The sequence below is a fragment of the Phoenix dactylifera genome, chromosome 14 (genome assembly GCF_051530095.1).
Source record: "Phoenix dactylifera cultivar Ajwa chromosome 14, Ajwa_hap1_PhDact_Kaust_v1.1, whole genome shotgun sequence".
NCBI lineage: Eukaryota > Viridiplantae > Streptophyta > Magnoliopsida > Arecales > Arecaceae > Phoenix > Phoenix dactylifera.
Genome location: NC_143203.1, coordinates 17,795,003 through 17,818,852, shown reverse-complemented (window position 1 = coordinate 17,818,852; position 23,850 = coordinate 17,795,003). Strand labels below are relative to the sequence as shown.

Sequence of the window (23,850 nt, the reverse complement as noted above, 5' to 3'; positions counted from 1 at the left end):
AAATCATATATACAATTCAAATTGCATGAATAGTATTTGTTCATCTTATAAAACGTGATACATGATCTACAATAAGATTAAGACAGGTCACTTACCGAAATTCGCTTTCAAATTTCTTACGTCTGGGCGACAAATCCTTGATCACCTAAATTAATAACATAGGGACCACATTATTTCCTATTTATTCATAATTTCTAAATTTGTCATAACATGAATTTACTTGCTTGGATTTTATGTCCAATTTACCTAATTTGAAGCATTTGGGCTCGATTTAGAACAAAATTGGGTTTACGTAGGTCAATTGGGCTTTTAATTAAAGGATTGGGCTTGAGTCAGGGTCAGCCTGAGGCCAATTTGTTCTCAAATTAGTTGAATTGGGCTTGAATTGGGCCTGATTCATATTCAATTGGGTTTGCTGGAACTAACCTAGCTTAATTGGGTTCGGATTTGACCCAATTTACAGTTTGGGCTCATCTAGACTTAGCCCAGTCTAATTAGGCTTGGGTTTAGTCAAATTTGGCTAAACCCATTTTGTTTTATTGGGCTTAATGGGTTTCGGATCCGAATCCAGATCCGACCCGTTCGGGCCTTTTCTTTTTTTTTTCCCTTCTTTTTTTCTTTCTTTTCCTTTTCTTTTTCTTCCTTGTTTCTTTTCGAATCTTCTTTTTCTCTATTTTCTCTTCTCCTCCCTCCTTCCTTCTCTCTTTTCCTTTCTTTCTTCTCTTCTCCCGATCCCTCTTTTCCTTCCCCCTTTCTTCTCCTGCAAAGGGAGGAAGGCAAACTCGGGAGGGGCTGAGCCACGGCTGGCGGCACTTGCGGCCGACGCTCGTGGCCGAGCCCGCGGTCAAAGCCGGCTGCTCCTTCGTTCCCTACTGCAGTGGGGGAAAGAAACCCACCACCGCGGCCATGGCTGCGGCCGAACTTGCCGCGACCAAGGAAGGTGGCAGTCGAGCTCACCGCGCCCGAGGAAGGGGAGGAAGGGCCTCCGGCCGTCGACGGCTGCGACCACGACTGCGGCCAAGCTCACCACGCAAGATCTGTGGCCGAGAACCCCGATAGGCTCTTCTCCCTTCCTTCTTCTTTTCTTTCTTTTCGTTATCAAAAGGTAAAGGAATAGGGGTTAGGGTCTACCTTGCTCCGGAGAGTGGCTGCGACGTCCCTCGCTCCAGCTTCTCTGGTTCAAGGACTTCGCTCTCAGGGAGGAGGAGAACAGTGAGATCCATATTTATAGGGGATTTTGGGGCTTCCTAGGCGGTGAATATCATGTTCAGCGGCACCGCTCATTGGCTGGGCATCTGTCCAGCCCTCCGTTCGGCAGCTGGACTGCCCACCCTCCTTTCCGAAGTAGGAGATGGTGGCTTCCAGGCATCGCCTCCAGCGGCTGGGCAGTTGTAGCTTCTTCCGCCCGACAGCTGGATCTCTCCGAAGTAGGAGGTGGCAGCCTCCAAGCATCACCTCCAGCAGCTAGGCAGCTGTGGCCCCTTCCGCCCGGCAGCTGGACCGCCCACTCTCTCCGAAGAAAAAGGTGGCGACCTCCAGATGGGCTGCCGACATGGGTCTAGGTCGGCCCATCTGGTGGCCCAGGCCCAGTTGTCACACTTCTTGTGCCTAAAAAGGATGGTTCTTGGCGTATGTGCATTGATAGTAGAGCAGTGAACAAGATCACAATAAAGCACCGGTTTCCAATTTTACGTCTTGATGACCTACTTGATCAATTACATGGTGCTTCTACATTTTCGAAAATTGATCTTAGGAGCGGTTATCATCAGATCCGAATGAGGCTGGGAGACGAGTGGAAGACTGCATTCATGACAAGAAATCGATTGCATGAGTGGATGGTTATGCCCATGGAATGCTGTACCGGCCCGTACCGGCCGGTACGTACCGATCCGGTCCTAGACCGGTACCGGAACGGCAAAAAAACCGGTATTTTCCGGTTTTTTATCCGTACCGGCCTCGTACCGGTGCGAACCGGCACCTGGTACGATTTTTATTTTTATTTTTATTTTTTGAACCACAGCGCCGCGCGTTGTGGTTTTTGAAACCACCCGGTACCGGCCGGTACGTACCGGACCGGACCGGTACCGTACCGGTCCGGCCGGCCACCGGTACGCCGACCGGTACCGGTACGGCGGACCTTGGTTATGCCATTTGGATTGTCAAATGCCCTTAGCACTTTTATGCGCCTTATGAATCATGTGTTTAAACCTTTTATGCGCCATATTTGTTTGTTGTGGTTTACTTTGACGATATTTTAGTGTACAACAAGCACATTGATCAGCACTTGATGTATCTTCATCAAGTTTTTGAGAAGCTTTAGGAGCAAAAGTTGCATGCGAACTTGAAAAAGTATCACTTTTGCATGATTAGCCTCATCTTCTTAGGCTTTGTGGTCTCAGGTGATGGAATTAAGATGGATCCAAGCAAGATGGAGGCAATCACAAGCTGGCCTGTTCTGAAGTCTATTCATGATATTCGAAGTTTTCATGAGTTAGATATATTTTATCGTTGATTTATGAAAAATTTTAGTATTATTATTTCTCCTATCACTGATTGCTTGAAAGGGGGAGTCTTTTTGTGGACTAAAGAAGCTCAGAAGAGTTTTAAGGTTTTGAAGAAAAAGGTAACTGAAGCTTCTGTGTTAGCATTGCCGAATTTTGAAGGCCTATTTGAAGTAGATTGTGATGCTTCTAATGTGGAGATTGGTGTTGTCCTTAGTCAAGAAGGTAAGCCTATTGCCTATTTCAGCGAGAAGTTGAGTAAGTCTTGGAGGCGATATTCTACTTATGACAAGAAATTCCATACCATCGTGCGAGCCTTAAATCATTGGAGCCATTATCTTTTGCCCAAGAAATTTGTTCTCTTTTTTTGATTATGAAGCACTGAAATACATCAATCGGCAGCACAAGTTGAGCTGACGACATGCACAGTGGGCGGAATTTTTGCAGATCTTTTTATTCACCATTAAGCATAAGTCCGAACTTTAGAATAAAGTGGCCGACGCCCTAAGTCGAAGATATTCCTTGCTGTCTACCATGCAAGTGAAGGTCTTTGGCTTTGAAGTTCTCAAGGAGTTGTATCAAGATGATCCGTATTTCGATACTATTCTAACTGAATGCATGAAAGGGCCATTTAATCATTTTGTCTTGCAGGATGGATTTCTTTCCAAGGACAATTGGTTATGCATTCCTCAATGCTCATTGCGAGAGGCAATTATTCTAGAAGCTCTTGGAGATGGCCTAGCTGGATATTTTGGGTGAGACAAAACTCTTTAGTTGGTGGCGTCTCATTTCTATTGGCCTAAAATGGAGCGAGACATTATGAAGCACTTGGTGTGGATTCATCTTCGGAAGGAGCGTTTTTCAACTAAGAAGTATGGAAAGTTGATGCCAAGAGATGATGTTCCATTCAAAGTGCTGCGACATGTCGGGAAGAATGCTTACAAGGTTGAACTATTAGGAGACTGTGGTGTCTCAGCTACATTTAGTATATCTGACTTGTCCCCTTATCATGGAGATGAACATGAAGCTGGTCTAGACTCGAGAACGAGTCTTTTTCAATCGGGGAAGCATGACATAGGTGCTTAAGGAGAGTTCTTTTCAAACGGGGGAACCAACAAAAAAATTTGTCTATGGTGATTTTGACACGGGTGCTTAAGAAGAGTCCTTTTCAACCGGAGGAGCCAAAAAGATATTTTGTCTATGGCGATTTTGACATAGGTGCCTAAGGAGAGTCCTTTTCAATTGGGGGAGCCAAATTTTTTTTTTTCTATTACAATTTATTTTTAGTTTATGCCTAGGCAAAGGCCAATTTTGGAACGCCTATTTATGATGTTTTTTTTTTTTGCCCAAGTTTAGGATGCTTTTTCTCACGTTTTTATTATGATCTTTTTTCTTATGGTATTTTTTCTTTTTCCTCATGTTTAGGATTATTGATTGTAATTGCTTGAAAAACATTCCAAACGTGTCTATATAAAAGCATGCCCTATGTTTTGTTTTCAGAGAGAATTTAATTCGAGTTTGAATGAATTCAGAAATTAAGCCTTTGGCTTGTTTTTCTTCTTTTGGGTATTCTGTATCTCTATGCTTTTCTTTGGGTGGTGAGCGTATTCTTGCACTGTATCTCGAGGAGATTATCTGTGAGTGGTGATTACTAGAACTCTATATCCCTAGGGTGGATATCTTTGGGTGGTGAGTTTTCTTTTTCCATCAAATTCTGTATCCCTTGGGTGGATTTCTTTGGGTGGTGAGTTTTTATCTATCCATTGTTCTTGTTCTTGGGAATTTTGGGTTTACAACTATTCTCAAATTACTAGTTGGTGTTGGAGTGTTTGTTGTTGTCTTTCCCCTCTATTTTTCCAGCATCACTCTAGAATCTTGTCTAATCATTTGCATCTTTAAATTCTTAGAACTTGTGGATGTTACTCCATTTGTTGCAATGCCCTTCGGTGTTATAGAAAACGTACATGAAAAACAATTGCACTTGCTGTTTAGTATAGGGATGACCTTGATGAAAGCGAAGCTATCAAGCAACTGTTGAAATATTGAGAAAGTATGGAGAGTGAACATGGTAATAAACAAAATTCTCCAACAAAACTATTTAAATTTCTACTTATAAATAACCTTTCTCCCTATAGCCTCAATTGTTATTTTGTCCTACCCAATAGTTTCGACTTTATCTTTCCTAATTCTATTTATGTTTCATATAACTAAATAATACCTGCTCCCTTGAAGAACAAGATGTCTTAAAAAAATTTATAGTGTTCTTTCTTTTGATCACAAGGACAAGTGAAGGCATGTTCAAATAGCAGCAGCTAAAATGGAATAAAGTGGGATTGCCTCCTAGGAGTTAGACTAACCTCGAACTTACTATATTGAGTTATTGACCACTGTGTAGTTTTCTAGTTCTGGGTAATATATTGCTTAGGGTTGATTCTACGTTACGATATTAGTGGAGGTTAATATCCTTGCTATGAAGCTCTTCTTATGCTTGTGGATTCGTATTTCATTTTGAAACTAATGAGTATATTGACAGAGGGAAGGCAAAGAAGGGAAGCTGAGTAGTGTGTTGCTTCGTATTGCTCATGGTTCTGGTTCGGCTTCTGAAGAAGAGGCTATTATGGAGATTCAGAGCATTGTTGACTCTAGCAGAGCAGAACTGCTGAGGCTTGTGTTGCAGAATGAGGGAAGTGTGGTTCCAAGAGCTTGCAAGGACCTATTTTGGAAGATGAGCAGAATACTGCACCTCTTTTATATGAAAAATGATGGATTCACATCACCAACGGAAATGGTTAGTGCAGTGAATGCAGTGATTTATGAACCACTTAAAGTTGGTCACATTTTTTCACTTGTTAATTGATAAAAAGATTTATTTCAATGTGTTCTAAAATGAAAAGGTGCATGAATTGTTGTTTAGACACTTCTAAAGTTCTCTTTATTGAACAGAGTGATCCAATTAAGATTCAATTTGATCTTCAACATGATGTGGTAGCATCATATTATTAGTTTGTTATGTCATGATGCTGGATGATCTAAGCTTGATTATTAAATAAGCTGCTGTCCACAAATTATGAGTATGCATTACATTTTATACTTTTTGAGTATTTGTCTATCTATCCAAATAATAGAGAACAAGTATGATACTTGTACGATGCATGGAAAATAATAAAAATTTAAATTAAATTTATTTAATAGCCGAGCAAGAAATTTTAATTGGCATAAATATATTGTAAATAATAAAAATTTAAAATTAATTGAAGTAAAAAATGTCTTAAAATTCATAGAAGGATGGAAAACAAGAGCCAATGACTAATTTAATTGATAGAAGAGAGGAAAAAGGGCATCAACCAACCCCACATGGTGATGTTTCGAATATCTATCACTGTATCCAACCCAAATTCTACTGGTATAACTCAAGATGCATGGATTAAATAAAAGATCTAAAAGGGCAAAGATGCTAGACCTGAAATTGTAGACAACCACAGCTCTCGTGTATAATCCATTTAGAATTGTGATTTCACATGTGACGGACTCCTATTAATTGATATTTTTGTTACAAATCTTACTCGAGGTACATCGAATGATGGAATAATTATAAACTCTTAGATATTTACATAAAAATATTAAATAAGAAGCATAAAAACATATTGACAAATAGGAGATATATGAAATAGAGCATATCAACAAACAAAAAATATCGATCAATTTGAAAGCAAAGATGAGAGAAAGCTAATTTCTGCTACTAATATTAGTACTATATTTTTGCGGGGACGGTCTTTGGCCGGAGTCTCACACAACAGCATAGTCCACATTAAGCTAGCAGAGAAAGAGGACTGTGTTCCTCCCAAGGTATTGTCCGCTTTGGGCGCTTCGGCCCATGCGTCCAGCGCAGATGGGGGGAGACCACTGTCCTCATGGTTTTGCCCTTCAAAAGGCGCCTCGAGAGGAAAGAATTTCCACCTCCCATTTAAGGCACAGAACCTTTCCGCTACTAACCGATGCGGGACTAAATTCAAGGCCCCCTCCCTCCTCCGCAACATAGCCCCCCCCAGCGGAAAGGTTCTTGAGCCTCCGCAATCCTAAGGGGTAGTCAACGGTGGGAGGAGGCGCCCCCTACCTGGCGCGCCATCTGTTGCGGGGACGACTTTTGGCCGGAGCCTCACACAACAGCATAGCCCACATTAAGCTAGCAGAGAAAGAGGACTGCGTTCTTCCCGAGGTATTGTCCGCTTTGGGCGCTCCGGCCCGCGCATCCAGCGCAGACGGAGGGAGACCACTGCCTTTTGGGCGCTCCGGCCCGTGCATCCAGCGCAGATGGGGGGAGACCACTGCCCTCACGGTTTTGTCCTTCAAAAGACGCCTCGAGAGGAAAGGATTTCCACCCTCCATTTAAGGCACAGAACCTTTGTACTACTAGCCGATGTGGGACTAAATTCAAGGCCCCTTCCCGCCCCGCAACACTATACAATAAGCTCATTAGGTGGTTTCAGGATTTCGCCACCCAGCCATGGTGGGTTGTGGTTAGCAGCATTCACCAAGGGTCAAGGACGGAGTCCTACTACCACGACGGCGGTGCATGGCTCTGCTCGCACTTCAATAGAACGTTGGTGGGTGAATCCTCATCCAGATGGAATGGCAAGTTGGCAACTACCCATCCCCCTCCTCTTCGATTCTTGCACCACCCTTCCTGTTCTTCCCGCCAATGCTCTCTTCTCTATCAGACTCCTCATCGAACAATCTACCTTCATGGGTAGGTCTTAGCACAATTGCATCTGTAACGCCTCTGTTGTTCTTCCCTCTAATGCTCTCTTCTTCGTCGTTGCCTTCTTCTTTTCTGACTCCTCATCAAATAATCTACTAAAGATCTACTGCACTGCCTCTAGGAGTAGGTCTTAGTACAACTATAACAAAAAAGAAAAAGAAAAGAAAAAAAATGAAAACTATGGAATGAATAAAACTTGAGCATAATAAACCTTCCTAATTAATGGAATATATGGCATACTTGGAAACAATTTTCAATTGGGAAATAAACTATCAAGAAGAGTCCAATCAATACTTTTCACGATATGACATACTCAAGTTTTCTATGATTATTAGGATTTTTTATAAATTTTGGAGGGGTAGGGCTTTCTCTCTCCCATCCACTGAATAGACCTAGAGATATTGTTCTCGTTTCGATTTCGGAGCTAGAAGTATCATATGTATTTTCACTAGATATTGTTCTCGTTAACATGTGTCTGGATATCAACTAGTACAATCGGTATAGTTAATAGATTATGAGATCTAACGATTTGGGTTTAAATCCTTCCTTCACTCGAGTGATTGGATGGAGAGAGAGAGTCTCCACTAAGTGCGAAATAAGAGAAACATCTGCAAATACTTGAAAGCAAAGTTGTTACTTGATGCATCATCTTCATTGAAGTTTCCAATCGAGCAAATGGAAAATTGGAACATAGCATCATGCAACTGTTCGCATCGGCTTCATGGAGAACTAGATGGCTTACAGTTCTTCTTCAAAGGTTTGTCATAATATCAACTTAGTAAAAAAAAAAGAAAAATTACCATCAATGCGTACAGAGCTCATCCATTGATGTGGAGCTCAGTATTCAAAAATGTATGCTTTACGTTTCACATATGGTGTAAACACGTTTTTCACTAGAACATGTGTAATTACAGTCTTTTCAATATCATTCTTATTATTTTAATACCCTTTCAACCGTGCCATGGAGTTGATCTCCAATATAAGTTTTAAATGTATTGGATTTGGCCTCTAAACTACACAGCAGCTTAATTCCCAACTAGATGGAACCTAACCTCAATGAACCAATCCCACCTAAAGAGAACTAGAAGTTTCAATCTCGATGCGAACAGAATCAAATATCGGGTCCGATGTAGTCCTATCTGAACCAAGCTCAATTAGTGTGTTGGGTATGTTTAGAATGTAGACCATGAGCAATTTGCTCACGTTCATGCCAAACTAGGAGCGGACCAAACCCATCAGCAACTCTGTGTAGTTGGTTTGCACCCAAACATCATGTGCCTTTGACCCTGACGTCCACTGGATCATGGTCATATTATGCATTTGTTTTTGAGTAATGCTTTAGAGATTCTACTTCATAGACATGAAAAGTTCCGCCATGTGATGCAAGGTGCTTGGTGTAAGTCACAATGTTTAGGGAAGACAATTGGAGATAAAATTACCATGCCATAATTAGTGGGACCAAAAAAAATTTGTCACAAGCACCCTTTTTTTTATTTTAATATCTGATTTGGGCTTTTTAGGCCTAGTTTAGTTTTGAGTTCACAACTACTTGGCTCGGACCGAGCCCAATTTGATTACAGGCCTATTTTAATAATTCAGCCCGTGGCCTATTAAGGTCATTTCTTCCATACTAAGGGCTCGTTTGGTTCGCGGAAAGCATTTTTCCTCCTACAAATATGATTCCTGGGAAACAAATTCCTAGGAAGAGGATGCCTAGGAAAGTACTTTTGGCATGTTTGGTTGACCATGGGAAAGTGACAAATTTCCAAAATGCTTATGTTTGGTTGGCCATCCACTTTCCTAGGAAAGTTATGTATAATTCCTATTATGCCCTTAATAAAAATTAGGTTTTTAATGTCTCTTTAATGCTTCTTTAATGCTGAAGGGACTTTTTGGGAAAAAGTAAAAATGGAGTAATTCCTGCCTCATGGAAAAGTAACTTTCCCATGTTTCTCATGGGAAAGACTTTCCCATGAAATGTGGGAATCATATTCCCATGGGAATTCAACTTTCCCTTCTCTCTTCTTTGAAAACTCCAACCAAACAAGAGGCATCTAATTACTTTTCCGTTGACCACACTTTCCCCCCTTCTTTTCCCGCGAACCAAACGAGCCCTAAGGGTTTTTTGATTTTAGATTGGGTTATTGGGTCTTGAATCCAATAACCTAATTTCACATTTAGATGTAACTATGATCCATATAATTTCTTCCTTAAAATGGTCTGGCCTACCATATTTTTTTCTTTTCTCCCAACTTCTTCAAAAACCTCTCCTCTCTCCTTTCTCCTCCTGTGAAGAGGGAAAGGGGAGATCCCCCCTTTCTTTTCCTTTCTTCTCTCACGAAGGGAGGAGGGCAAGCTCCCCCTCTCGGGAGGGGTCGGGCTGCGGCCGGCAGCAACCGCGGCCGCGCCTACGGCGGCCAGCCCCCTCTTCTCCCCACAGAGAAGAGGGATACTCGGGAGAGGACTGACCCGAGGCCGGCGACGCCACGGTCAAGGATCCACCGGTGAGTGGCCATTCCCCCCTCCTCCTTCTCCTCTTCTTTTTCTTCTTTTTCTTTCTTTCTTTCTTTCTTTCTTTCTTATATTTGATCTATTCTTCCGAGTGGATCGGGAGGAGGAAAGGCAGTAAAGAAAGGGGGAATAGACGGATCTTACCTCACTAATGAGAGTAGGGGGTGCGGGTGGTGAAGTCCGGCGAGGAGAGGCACCGGCGGAGGATACCGGAGGTAGCTAGCATGAGCGAGGACGGCGGCGAACATCAGGTTGCCGGAGTGCCCAGATTTGGCAACATCCTGATTCGAGGATAAGGAGAGAACAACGAGGAGGGGGTTCCCGGAACGAGTGAGCCTTTCGGGGTTCTTTCTTTATTTCTTTTTTTTTTTTTTATAGGCGGTCTTCGAAATGGTTGTGGCCCGTTCACCGCCGCGATGCTCGCGGCGGTTGAGCGAGATCGGAGGCCATTCATTCAAGGCCACGAAGTCTCCGCCCCATAACGCACGAGCAGAGAATCGCAATCGTTCCATTCATATATATATATATATATATATATATATATATATATATATATATATATATATATATATATATATATTGATAACCTACTCTCTGTTGTGGTAGGTTATCAATCTACCCATTTTCATTGGACAAAAATATTCTTACTTTTTATAACTTTTAAGGATATTTTATATCTTTTTACAATCCCGCATTAACTCACCCTCTCAACATCCTAATTAATACTCTCTCTCTCACATATATATATATATATGTACGTACATATACGTACGTATGAATCTATACGTACATATACGTACGTACGTATGTATAGGGGATTGATAACCTACTCTCTGTTATGGTAGGTTATCAATCTATCCATTTTTTCGTAAAAAAAATATCCTTACTTTTTATAATTCTTAAGGGTATTTTATGTCTTTTTACAATCCCACATTAACTCACCCTCTCAACCCCCCAATTAATACTTTCTCTCTCCCTGGTATGTATACATATAGATATATATATACATGTACGTACGTGTAGATACATACATATACATATATTAATATATATATATATATATATACATATACGTACGTATATATATACATATATCTATATGCATATACGTACGTATGTGGGAATGGTGTCCTCCTAGGCTCGGAGGGAGCGGGGTCAGCTCTTGATGAGCTCGGAGGCCCAGAGAGGTCGGGACCTCGAGTCCACTCCTCGGGTCGGAACCTAACATGCATGATCGGATGACCTTGCAGGCCCTCTGAGTTCTGCCACCAGGCGCTGCGACTGCCTGTTCCATAGGCGAGGGCTGCTTGGCCTCAGTCGGTGGGGCCTGCTTGGTCCCAGGTGATGAGGGCTCCCTAGCCCTGGTCGGCGAGGCCCTCGTTGCCTTGGGCCATTGGGGCTTCTTCTTCTTTGGCCAAGTAGGTCCGGTTGTGTCGACACGAGCGGGCTCGCCCTGCACGGCACCGGAGGGAGATGTAGCCCTCGGCTTCTTTGACCTCGACTCAGGCTGAGCTCCACCCAAGGCGGCCATCCTCTTGTTGTATTTGGCCATCAAGGTCTCATCATTGAAGACCATTCCTGCAATTTCTGATAGCAGGAATCTTAATGAAAATTGAGTATAAGAAAGGAGAAAAGAAAAAGAAAGAAAAATGACCGCGTTGCCCTTACCCTCGAGATGGGCCGAGCTCAGACCGACATTCAACAAGGCCTCCTTGCTGAGCAGGTCAGGAAGCCTCAGAGTACCTCCCAGGCCGAGCAGCTTGTCAAGAGTCTCCTGCTCGGACTGTGACAACTTGGGGGCCTTGTTGTTCACCGTGGTCAGTGGTAAGCTCCAGGTTAGGTCAAACCCCCATGGCCGCTTGGAGGTAAGGAAGAAAAATCTATCTTTCCACTTATGAATGGGGGAGGGAGTACCTCGAAGGAGTATGTGGCTTCTCCAAAAAGAGAAGTACCACCACTCTTTGTCTACAGAGCTTGCCTTTAACACAAAGCAACCTCGGAAGATGTTTACCGAGGTGGGAAGACCATGAGCAAGGCAAAGGGAGAGGAAGCCAATGATTATTCTCCATGAATTCGAAGCGAGCTTCATAGGTACGAGGCGATAAATCGTTAGAAGCTCGTTCATGAATTAGTGAAGAGGGAACCTCAACCCGGCTTGGAGCGTCTCCACATACGCCCCGATCTGACCTCGAGGAGGGTCAGTGACTCGAGCCTGGGCCCTGGGAGCTCAAGAGTGAACTCGCATGGGAAGAAGAATCGGGCCCGAACCAAGCCCAGCTCCTCTTCGGTCAGACTCGAGCCAATCCCGCCCGGACTGTGGTTTAGCTCGAGCTCGACCTCCTCCACATCCGAAGAAGTCTGAGCTCGGGATGGATCTGCATCGGGCTCAGGAGCTCTCGCAGGAGAACCCATTGCATCTGACATCAAGGGTTCCGCCTTGCTCACCGAAAATCAAGAAAAAAGGAATAACTCTCCGCGTGACCGAGAAGGAAAAAGACCCCTACCCAAGATTTCACTAAAAATGATTGCTGAAAAAAGAGAAAGACCACCCGAAATTGAAGATGAAGGACAAAAGTCCATTGCAAAACTCACCGAAAAGCACCAAAAATACTCGAAGAAGAGCTTGAGGACGACGGCCGGGAAGAAGAAGAGTGAGAGCAATGAAGGATAGATGGGGGCCCTAAGGCATCCCGAACGCCTTATATAGCCTACCTCAACGGCTCTGTTTGGCCTGTCCGGACGGCCGAGTAGCCAGATCATGCCACATGGCAGGCCCAGAAGCTTCCTCAACAGATCCTCCTGGATCGTGGTGTTAAAGGCCGATCATCATGATGGCTGCCTCGGGGGGCGGGGCATTAATGATTGATCCCTTGCATACCATCAGATAATACCTCGAAAGGGAGCGCGCGTACAACGCATTGAAGAGCTCCCTCAACCACTTCCGCTGGAAATGACGTGATAGCTCGAACCATCCAAGCTCGGCCTGAAGTCGATTAGCTCCAAAGATAAGAGAGATGCAGCCCACACGACATATACACCTTCACAGACATGTTGCTGTAGCATAGGACGATCGACAACTTGGTTACTTCCTTCGCTCGAAATAAAGAATGACTCGAACTCGAAAGTTGGGGGGCAAATGATGAGAGGCAAAATGGATTGTCCTACTCCGGCGTGGAGTCACCCAATTCTAGCCGAGCAGACCTTAGAGAGCCGAGCAAGCTAGACCTCAGTCCCGCCAAGAGTCATGCCGACCTCGGACCCTGCCAATGGCCAAGTTGACCTCAGCTAGAGGCCAGGCCGACCTCAAACCCTACCGAAGGCCAAGCCGACCTCAGCCAGAGGCCAGACCGACCTTAGACCCCATTGAAGGTCGAGCTAACCTCGGCCCTGTCAACCTTGATCTCATCGAAGATCCCGCATATTCAATGCCCAGGCGGCCAAGCGGCCAGATCGTGTCACATGGTAGACCCAGAAGCTCCCTCAACAGATCTTCCTGGATCGCGGTGTTAAAGGCCGGTCATTATGACGGCCACCTCAGGGGGTAGGGCATTGATGACTGGCCCCTCGCATACCACTAGGTAATGCCTCGGAGTGAGTGCTCTCTCAACCACTTCCGCTTAGAATGACGTGGTGGACTCTCAGAACAAATTCAGAAAGATATCTCCCGAATTCTCCACCCATAGGATTGACCTCCGTGCTCTACGCCGCCCCTAATTGATGGCCAATTGATCACGAACCGACCCAAAATTTCAGGTAACGGCCAAAACCCTTGCCCTATAAAAAGAGAATAGGAAAAGGCCTTCGGCAAGCTATTATAAGCTATTTTAAGCTACAAGAGTCCATCCAAGGCACTCAAATACTTCTCTAAATGCCCGGTTAACTTAGCCATTGGAGGGCCTGCACCGGAATCATCGGCCAAGGCTTTGTGCAGGTACCTTGGAGCACACGAGGTGGCCCTTTTTCTCCATCCCGGCCGGCGTCTTCTCGGCTTGTTCCGGCGTGGTCACCCTCAGGCCAAATTTGAACCACAACACTGACAATGATTAAGGTTTTCTTCGGATCTTACCCCACAGGTAGGGAAAAGTTTGTTAACATAAAGCCCACTTAGATGATCGATATACAGATTAAAAGATGCTACCAGATATGATATGTAGCTGACTGTATCTGTTTGTCCTCGGCAAAGAATCAAGTTAAGCCATACTGTCATGCCTCCGAGCATGTTATCTGAGTTAACCGTGTGACACGACAACATGAATCCCAGAGGAATGCCTAGGAGATAATGCGAGGCCTATCTTTTATTCACACACAAATATGTCATTTCAAACTCAGATAGTGATGGAAATAAATAATCTAATAAATTTATTTAATAGTCCATAATTATTAATAATAAGAATACATCAAATTATTCTAAAACATACTACATAAATATTTTCTAAACTCTAAGCTCCTTACTGCTGGGTCCCAAGCACCGTCTACTTGACTACATCTATAAAAAAAAATAGAAGAAGATAATGAGCTTCAGAGCTTAGTAAATTACCAAAATCTTTAGTAAGATCAAGTATATTATGTAAGAAAAAATTTTGCATGGTTTTCCATAAATAACAATATGCCAAAGAATACATGAAACATATCAAATATATATATATATATATATATATATATATATATATATATATATATATATATATATATATATATATATATATATATATATATATATATATATATATATATATAGATTTCAAAAACTAAATAATGCATTTGGCATTTTCAAATCAACCAAGGTTGGACCGTCCTTTCCACTCTCCTAGTCTCTACGACTATGGCCACAATCGGCCTATGGCAAACCCCAAAAGAGACTAGATCCTGATTACAACATGTTGTCCGCCGATCATGTGCCAATAATCGCCCCATTGGAGGCCCGAAAGAAAACTAATTCTGAAATCACATGGAGAACATGCTTATATCAACATGTGCTAGCGATAAACCCTGACTGGCTAGGCCAAAAGAAAACTAACTCCTAATTACAATATGCCGTCAGCCGGCATGCGCCAGTGATCGCCCTACTAGAGGCTCGAAAGGAGACTAGACCCTAAGCCCGTGTGGACTAGACCCTAAGCCCGTGTGATCATAGTCAGATAAGAGAGTGGCAAAATTAGAATACAATATTATCAACATATTTATCTATGCAATAAAATATGATACATGCCCAAGTAATTCATATCATACTTGATCCAATATTTTACAAATCAATTTCATGAAACATGTATATGATACTTAATTTCAGCACAATATAATAGCAATAGATTAATTTTCAAATAGTGCAAATTGGATCATGATTAAACACTAGTGGTAGAGGTAACATACAAGTTCCTCCCTAAATCTCTCGAAAACCACCAATTCAGAAAATCGTCCAAAGACCTAAAATAATTAAATATCTTCTTAGATTTCTATAAAGCATCATACAACAACTTGAAAGGTCCTAAGATAGGGTCCAGTCCATGTCTAGCCTATCGACACTAGACCAACATCTCCAGTTCTGGACCATCCTTTGGATCAAAGCATGAATTTTACTAGGAGGTAGGAATTTTGGTTTCTTAAAGTAAATAAAGTGGTCTCATTCACACCTCTTCACTATTTGGGTCCGGGTTTCCACCTGATCAAATCATAGTTCCTAAGTTAGAAAATTAGACTAATTAAAAGGATTCTAACTCAATTTAGGATCCATTGATAAAATAGAAAGAAGGGAGAGTCTTAGTTCAGGTTCAGTCAAGGGTCTGGGTCTAGTCTATCAGTGGCATAAATCATTACTTCATTTGGACCATGGGCAGAAAAAAGAAATTAACAACTAGAGAAGAAAATCAGAATTTTTTTTCTTTTATAGAAATTAATAAATAAGGGAGTAAAAGATGGGAAGAAAAACTTAAAAGAAGAAGAAAACTTGAAGGAGGAAGAGAAGAAAAGGAAGAGAGGAAAGAAGAGAGGCTAAGGGAGGGGATGCAGAGATCTGGTAGCACAACACTGAAGAGCCGGCAGCGACGACCACTATGGTGGTGGTGGTGACTGCGGTGACGGCTGGCAGAGGTGGAAAAAAAATTTGAGAAAAAAGATCTCGGTTTGGCCCAAAAACAGAGAGAGATGCTTGAGTTCATGTCCATACAAAGGAGAAGGAGGGAGAGGGTGGAGCAAGGCGGCATGGTGTTCCGGTGAGATGGCCGCGATTCCGTTGTGCAGTGGCACTCCGATCGCCTGCATAGAAAATAGAGTGAGGGAGGTGAAGAGAGGGGCAGCGTCTCTAGCTGCCATTGTGGCAGTTTCCTTGGCCAAAGTACCTCAAAGAGGGAGCAAGGGACTCACCGACATGCAACAACTATGGCAGATTCGGCCGACCATGGCGTATTCCGACGGATTCCGGCAAGAAGAGAGGCTGATGAAGCTTGGAACAGGGAACCTGTGAGCTAGAGAAAGAAGGAGAGTTTTGGGGGTGGCGGAGCTCGGCTATGGCGACACGATGGCCGTCGGAGGTGAGGAAGAAAAGATGAGGCAGCTCGGTGGTGATCCATTGCAAGGGATAAGAGGTATTTGAATGATTTCAGAATGGTTTAAATTCGGTCGGCAAAAGGACAAGGCTGACCGTCAGTTGCAGCGGCCCCAACGGCCGCCGACCGTTTTTACCAGCCCGGCTAAGTCGTCACCGGTCACGATTGCTGTGGCCTTATCCAACAGCCGGAGGATTGGGCAGAGGAATGCATCCTCTTCGACTGAAGTTGATGGGCATTGCCGACTTCAATCCAGGATAGGCCAATTGGACCGATTCTCACACATATTGAATATATTACCACCCTTTGATTCTATATTATTATTAGTTCTTAAAAGCTAGCTTGGCCATGGACGCAGAGGATATTAGTAGGGGTGTAAATAGGTCGGGTCGGACCGGATCATAAATGACCCCGACCCAATTCCATTTTTTGTTCGGATCCTAATTTTAGACCTAGACTCAACCCAATAGAAGATCGGGTCGGGTCGTTTCGGGTCCACGACTATAATTTTTGACCCAACGGGTCATTCAGGTCGGGTCAGGTCCTTGTATAACTCGAATCCAACCCAAAAAATTTGGGTTTGATTCGGGTTCAGATCTTGATAAAAAATTCCATATTATCTGTAACGATAATAGCTCTTATTGTAACAATAACAACTATTATTCCAAAATTAAAGGCTAGCACTTTTATTGTACACACCCTCCGTAAACTATACCTCTTTACAATAGCTAGAGCATGTATCCACTCACCCTTTTTCTTTTTGTGGTAAAAGCAGCTACTCATTTCATATAACTCTAACATGAGTACAGCCTGCTAAATCGCGGAAAAGTAAAAGTTGCAAATAAGGATGAACGTCGAAGACAGACGTCCAAGTAACATCCCCGGAATGCCGAGCAACAAAAGAGGCGACCTAGTCTGCAGCTCTGCTCGCCTCCCTGAACACATGTCCTATCTGAGCACCGCCCATCAATCGCGCCACCCTACGGATCTTCCGAATGAGGGGATGACCATCCCCAAACCGATCCACCCCTCAGAGCCAGTCGATAACCACAGATGAGTCTCCCTCAAGGCAGACCCGCTCCACACCAAGTACCTGCCACGCATAGGATATACCCTTCCAAGCAGCTCGCAGCTCTGCCCTGACCATTGTGAGTCCTAGCGTGCGCCGCCCTCCTGCTGCTATCAACCTACCAAGATAGTCCCTGATCACAAATCTAATCCCTCCAGTCACACCATCCACTGACTGACTGCCGTTGAAATTTACTTTGAGATAGCCAAGGGGTGGGGGTACCTAAGAAACAAGGGCAAATCGGGGCGCTGAAGCAGCGTGGAAAGTACCCCAGATGTCCCTGACTATCCCAGAAGAAAATCGAATGGTAGCCGCAAGGACCTCCCTCGCATATAGCGTCGCTCTGTCCACCACCCTCCTCGGGGATGACCTCCTCCCCTCAAATAGGCTGGCATTCCTATCCAACCAGATGTGGTAGGACAAGTATGCCACCAAAATTCCTACCTCAGTATATCGGGGACTCTGCGTGGAAGCTCTCAGCATCTGAATCATATCCTGCGCAGAGACTATCGAGTCGAATAGTAGGACCGGTGACCTCCTCCATATCTCTCTGGCTCTGGGGCACTGCAGAAGGACATGCTCGTTCGTCTCCTCAATATCTGCACACTCCTCACAGCACTAAGAGACCGCCATGCCATGCCGGACTAACAAGCTCCTCATAGGAAGGCAGCCCCAGGCCACCTTCCAGATGAATAACGCCACTCGCGGATGAATCCGTAACCTCCATATCCAACCACCCTCAATCTGACGAGCTGGCTCCCTACCGATCAAGGCATGGAGATCTCTAGCACGCACCCGCGTTCGTCCCATCGGGACCCATACTAGCCTGTCGCCCCCCCACCGACGGAAATCGAAAGAGACAGAACCGACTCCGCCAGTTGCTCCCCAAAAACCTTCCGAATCATCTCCTCCCTCCATCGACCCCCCTCTAAGGTCAATAGCTAGCTAAATTTGCAGCCTGCTAATCTCGTTGAATCCACCATGGTCGGCATGCGACAGATCGGCAGCTCGGTCACCCAGCTATCCTCCAGCACATTAATAGACCGACCGTCACCTATGATCCATCTAATCTCTGGAAGCACCACCCCTGCTCTAGTGCAAATCTCCCTCCAGATCGGTGAGTGGTGACGACCAGCTTGCACCCCGGGAGCCAAGGCACCATACTTGGCCCTCATTAGCGAGAACCACATACTCTCGGGCTCAAGCACAAATCTAACTGCATGTCTAGCCGCTAGGGCCTCCCGCGTCTTCATCAGGGACTGCACCCCCAGACCTCCGTAGCTAGTTGGCTGGCACACAACATCCCATGCCAGTAAATGGACTCCACCTCTGCCACTGCACCTTCCCCAAATAAAGTTCCTGAATAGCTGCTCAAGGGACCTCAGGACTGTATCCACTCACCTTGAAAAAAAAACTCCAGCCATTTTCTTTCATCTTCTGCTCCTATCATAATGGATCCAGCAACATTTGAGGTCACCAACATAAGAAAAGAGTTCTTTGATGTCCTCGTTGGAGACACCTCATCCAAGCTGGAGATGTAGAGCTTGGTGCGGGGTGGTTCCTAGGCCGGTTGGAGAATCGGAGGAAGAGGAGTTCAACCCTCTTCCCCTCCTCTGGCTGTTGCCGTTGCCGATGACTGACTTATTGTTTTTCTTAATGAGTTCAACGAAGGCCATATCCAAACCGCTTGTCATCATCGTCGATGAGCTTCGGAATAGCCAGCTATGGTTTTAGAAAATAGGAGGTTTCGGGGGATGGCGAGGTGGAAGAGATAAGGTAGGGTTTCCGAAGTGTCGGGGGGAGGGAGGCAAAAGAGGGTCCACTTGTAGGGCTGTAAATGAGTTGGATCGACTCGTGACCCAACCCGACTCGACCCGAATTTTACAACCTGTGGGGCTAGGTCGGGTCCTAAATTTGGACCCGTTCTATTTTTTGTGTCGGGTTGGGTCCACCCAATCTCGACCTGGACCCAAACCTGACACGACCCGACGCATTTTTTTTTGTTTGATGTTATTTACTATTATATAATGGAACTTTGAATATAAAAATACATAGATCCGGACTCGAACCCAGACCCAACCCGACCCGAGTGACCCGTCGAGTCAAAATTTGTAGGCATGGACCCAATCCAACCCGATCCGATTTTTAACTAGGTTGGGTCTGGATCCAAATTAAGATCCGAACAAGAAATTAGGTCGGATCGGGGTCACTCAGGATCTAACTAGACCCAACCCATTTGCAGCCCTGTCCACTTGCAGAAGGAATTCCGTGCGAAGGGGAAGCATAGGGAACGACAATTAGAGTAGCAATTTAATTTGCAGCGGAGTGCACAAGAGTCTCGGCAACTAAAACGCCATATTGTATGTTTGTTTGGAAATCTCTTCTTCTTTCCATCAACCCATCCATGGCTTCCCTCTTCCTACTCTTCCTCCCCGTCATCCCCTTCGCCGCCCTCCTCATCCTCCTCCTGGCCGTCGTCGTCCGCCCACGACACGTCCGGATCCCCATCAAGGGCCGCCACATCCTCATCACCGACGGGTCTAGCGGCATTGGCCTTGCCCTCACCCGCTGCGCCACCGCCGAGGGCGCCTGCATCTCCATCCTTGCACGCAACCCCACGCGCCTTCATGAGGCCCACGACGCCATCCAATTCACCACCGGCGTCGACCCCGCCGCCCTTGCCGCTGATGTCCGGGACCTGCCGTCGTAGCTCGGGCCCCCGAGGAGACCGACCCCGTCGACGTTCTCATCTGCAACCAGGGCGTGCTCGTGCCTCAGGAGCTGGCACTACAAGAAAAAGAGGCTTTAATTGGCGACGCTTTTTTAGGCTTTTACCGATGCTTATAAGCGTCGACAATACTATTTCCGACCCTTCTCAAAACGTCGCCAAAGCGTCGGCTATGTCGGGGTGGAAAAAAAATTATCGACGCTTTTGAAACGCGTTGCTAAAGGGATTTTTAGCGACGTTTTTAAGCGTCGCTAAAATCAATCTAGTGATGCTTTAGAGCGTCGGGTTTAACTCAACGTCAACTACAGATCCAAGTTAACGATGCTTTAAAGCGTCGTTATAAATTTTTTTAAAGAAAAAAAATATTTAAAAAGACTTTTTTCTTTTAAATATTTTTTTCCAAAAAGTTCTTTCGTCCAGTCCAAGCACAATCTTTCAAAGGTTCAATGAGATTTCAGCACACCAAACAAGAAGCATATTGATCTCCAGATGGTAGAGAAAAAACTACACTCAGAAAATAAGTGGTCTACTGATTCGACATAGTGCTGGCAAATTCTATCTTCCAAATTCAGACGGAGAAGATCCCCTAGACGGACAAGAAACATCCGAATTTTCTTGAACAAGCAATCTATAATTCAAAAAGTAGAAACTAAAACAAGAATCTCTGCAAAGGAGCCGACCTCTGCAATTTTCAGGAAATATTTAATTAAAAAGCACAGAGGAACCGACCTTCTTGAGCGTCAACCTCTGCAATTTGGGCACTCCTCCATCAACCGGGCCTTGGTGCGCCGGATCTCAGCATTCATCGCCATCGCCGCCGCCCTATTTTTCTCTCCAGGTCGCCATCTCCGATTTCTACACAACAGATCCACCAATCAGGGAAAAAAAGCGCCACTAGGGGAAAATTAGGGAAAAGAAACCCTGGAAGGGAGAAAGAGAAGGAGGACCTGGAGGGCGGCATCGATGTCGGACTCGACTGCGGCGAAGGGGTGGGCGAAGGCATCATCGCCGGAGACGTTCTCTGCGTGATGCTTCTCGATGCCACAAAGAGAAGCGGGGAAAAGAGGAGGGGAGCCGATGATGAGGCCGCCTTCCACGGGACCAGCCCACCCACCACCGCCTGGGGTGATGGAGAGGGAGGAAGAGTAGTAGAGGCAGAGGAGGTCGGAAATGGGGAGGGAAGAGGGGGATTTGAGGAAGAGGAGGATTTGGTCAGGGAAGATCGATCTCAGATCAAGAAAGAGCGACGGAGAGAGAAGGAGAGGGGGTTAAGAAGAGGCGGGCGGCTGAAGGGGTTAGGTATCGGGAGGTAGGGGGTTAGGAATTTGTAGAGACGAGGGGGAAGGGGGCAAGCGGCGAAGAGAGAAAGGGAGGGGGGCGGCTAGAGGGGTTAGGGATCGGGAGGCAAGGGGTTAGTGATTTGGAGGGAGAAGGGGGGATAATGGCCTCCGACGACGCTTTCTAAAGCGTCGTTGGGAGGGGAAAAAAATGGTCGCTTCCGCCGACGCTTTAAAGCGTCGGCCCAGGATAGGTCTGTGCCCAAAATGGCTTCCGACGACGCTTATAAGCGTCGTCTTAGCCTTAGAGCATTCGCGACGCTTATAAGCGTCGTCGTAGGCCCATACCTACTCACGCTTCCTAAAAGCGTCGGCAAATTTTGGCACTTAGCCAAAATTACCGACGTTTCTGCTTAGTGTTGGCAGCCAAAAGTCGGGAAAGGTAGTTTTTCCTGTAGTGTGGAGGCCTAGTTGCTGGAGGAGGTTCACTTCATGGTTGAGATGAACCTCATGGGCTCTTTCCACCTCATAAAAGCCGCAATCCCACCATGAAGGCCGAAGCCAGGGAGACCGGCCTCCCCACCTCCATCGCCCCCATGCCCTCCAGGCCAGCCAGGTTCCATCTACTAGCTCTTTCTCTCTCTCTTCCACCCTCCCTTTCTCTCCCGCACCTTCTTCGGCTCTTCGCCCATCCGTCCATCTGTCCCCCTCGCCTGAGTTGCCTCCATGGTATTGGAAACCCTCGTGAGTCGCGAGTTGCGGGCCTCGTTTTCTTTTTATAAACGTCCGCTTGGCTTTAGGCCTTTGGCCTCTAACTCAACGAGGCCTGGGCACGATTTCAATTTTCACAGGAATACAGGGCTTGGGGTGGGCCTTAACATAACTTGTTTGCATCCTCACGGGCCAAATAATTTTATAGATTCGGGTTGAATCGGATCAGGTCGGGGCAGCTCATAGGATTGAAAATCCAAAATTATCTAATATTTCAAATGAGTCGGGTCGGGTTCAGAGCCGAGGCAGTCGCCTAAGGCCTTGGCCCAAAGGAAGGCCTCCGGCTCCGAAAGAGCTACTCAGCGCTCCAGCCTCTAGGCTCCAACGACCAGCGTAGGCTCGTAGGCATCAAGCATGGCAGCATCCAGGCATGTAATACGGCCTACGGGAGTAACGGGACAAGACGTCTTAGTCATCTGCTCGTCTGCCGTCCCCCGTCCATAGCCCAAAGGATGATAGGACCTGGGACCATAGCCCATCTTCTCCATCCGAGTTCCGACCATCCGCCGTAGTCACGAGGGCTGAGGGCCCTCTAAAGTCTAAAGTTCTAAACTCTTTAGCTCTTCTTCTTCAGTTCTTGAGTTCTTCCTTCCGGCTTTCTTTTTCTCGGTTCTTGTCTTCCTGAGTTCCTCCGTCGAGTCCGGAGTCCATCTTTGGTAGTCGGTCCTTCTTAGTTCTTCCGAGTTCCGTCCTTCGTGGCTTCACCCATTCGCCGTCCTCGGACCTCCCCATCGGGCCGGCACTTCGTAGTCCACACTCGGCCGAAGAGGGATCAGGGAGGCGGCGTTGCCGGCGTGATGACGTCTCTTCTCCTTCTCGGCCCTCCACCCTCTCCAGGTGAGCTTCTGACTTCTGGATCTGATTTTCTTTTTGTTTTTTTTTTTTGACTTCAGCGTCCAGTCTTCTGACTTCTGATTGACTTTCCCGGAGAGGCAGAGCCAACCAAGGGGCAAGAGGCCGGGGACTCCGGAATCTAGCGAGAAGGATTTTTGGGTCAGAATTCAGGAAGACAGGAGCCTTCCGGGTTTTTTTTTTTTTTTTTTGCTGCCGAGAAGGATTTTTTTTTTTTGTATAATTTTTGGAGGAGGAAGGGGATTTCTTTATTCGGTAACTCCTAACGAGCAACGATACTCACTAATGATTTAAGTTTGATGTCAATGTAAGATAGTAAATTCATAAAATAAGTAATAAAACAGTAACGTAAACTGATAAAAGGAAAATAATAAAATAATGAAAAGGATAATTATAGCTTAATCCTAGCTTTCCTCCTTGAAACAATAAATCTTACTTCCAGTAGACATGGAACATTTGCACATGCCTTTGATAATTAAGAAAATTTTTGCATGCATTATTGTTGGTATGCAATCAGTGGTTGTTCTATGCAATATTTTATTAAAAAAATTTGATACGGAGAAAATTTGTCATCTTTAAAATTGTCTCTACAGACAAATTTGAGTTTGATGAAATGAAATGGTAAATTGTAAAATAGGGTTCTTAATTGATTGAATTTGATTTTTCTAGGAGAGTACTTTTCCCATATGGGGTTGTTAATGTTATTTAAAGCCTTAATCAAGTATTTCTCTTCACATGCCATATCAATTCTCATTGGTGGATCATGTTGGGATAAGAAGCTCTGTAGGAGAACATCTCTTGATTGAGTTTAAGTCCCAATAGAATCCATAACTAATTCCTTGA

General features: G+C 45.1%; 1 protein-coding gene, 1 long non-coding RNA gene and 1 pseudogene across 3 annotated transcripts in view; 2 read left to right on the top strand and 1 right to left on the bottom strand.

Moving 5' to 3' along the window:
* The window catches only part of GA2 (Terpenoid cyclases/Protein prenyltransferases superfamily protein), a 49,304-nt gene extending 43,827 nt beyond the window's left edge, over positions 1-5,477 (top strand). For both annotated transcript variants that reach the window (XM_008810908.6, XM_026809956.4), the window contains exon 15: positions 5,035-5,477. In XM_008810908.6, coding sequence (XP_008809130.3) covers positions 5,035-5,358 — 324 coding nt within the window. In that variant the 3' untranslated portion in view covers positions 5,359-5,477. The remainder of the gene's footprint in view (positions 1-5,034) is intronic.
* Positions 5,478-19,783: 14,306 nt separating this feature from the next.
* On the top strand, positions 19,784-23,070 carry LOC149751379 (3-dehydrosphinganine reductase TSC10B pseudogene; annotated as a pseudogene).
* On the bottom strand, positions 20,560-21,527 carry LOC148714899 (uncharacterized). Its single transcript, XR_016398275.1, has 2 exons — positions 20,837-21,527; positions 20,560-20,693 (listed from the first exon to the last, which is right to left on the bottom strand). It is a non-coding gene; the product is annotated as an uncharacterized LOC148714899 (long non-coding RNA).
* Positions 23,071-23,850: the final 780 nt, after the last annotated feature.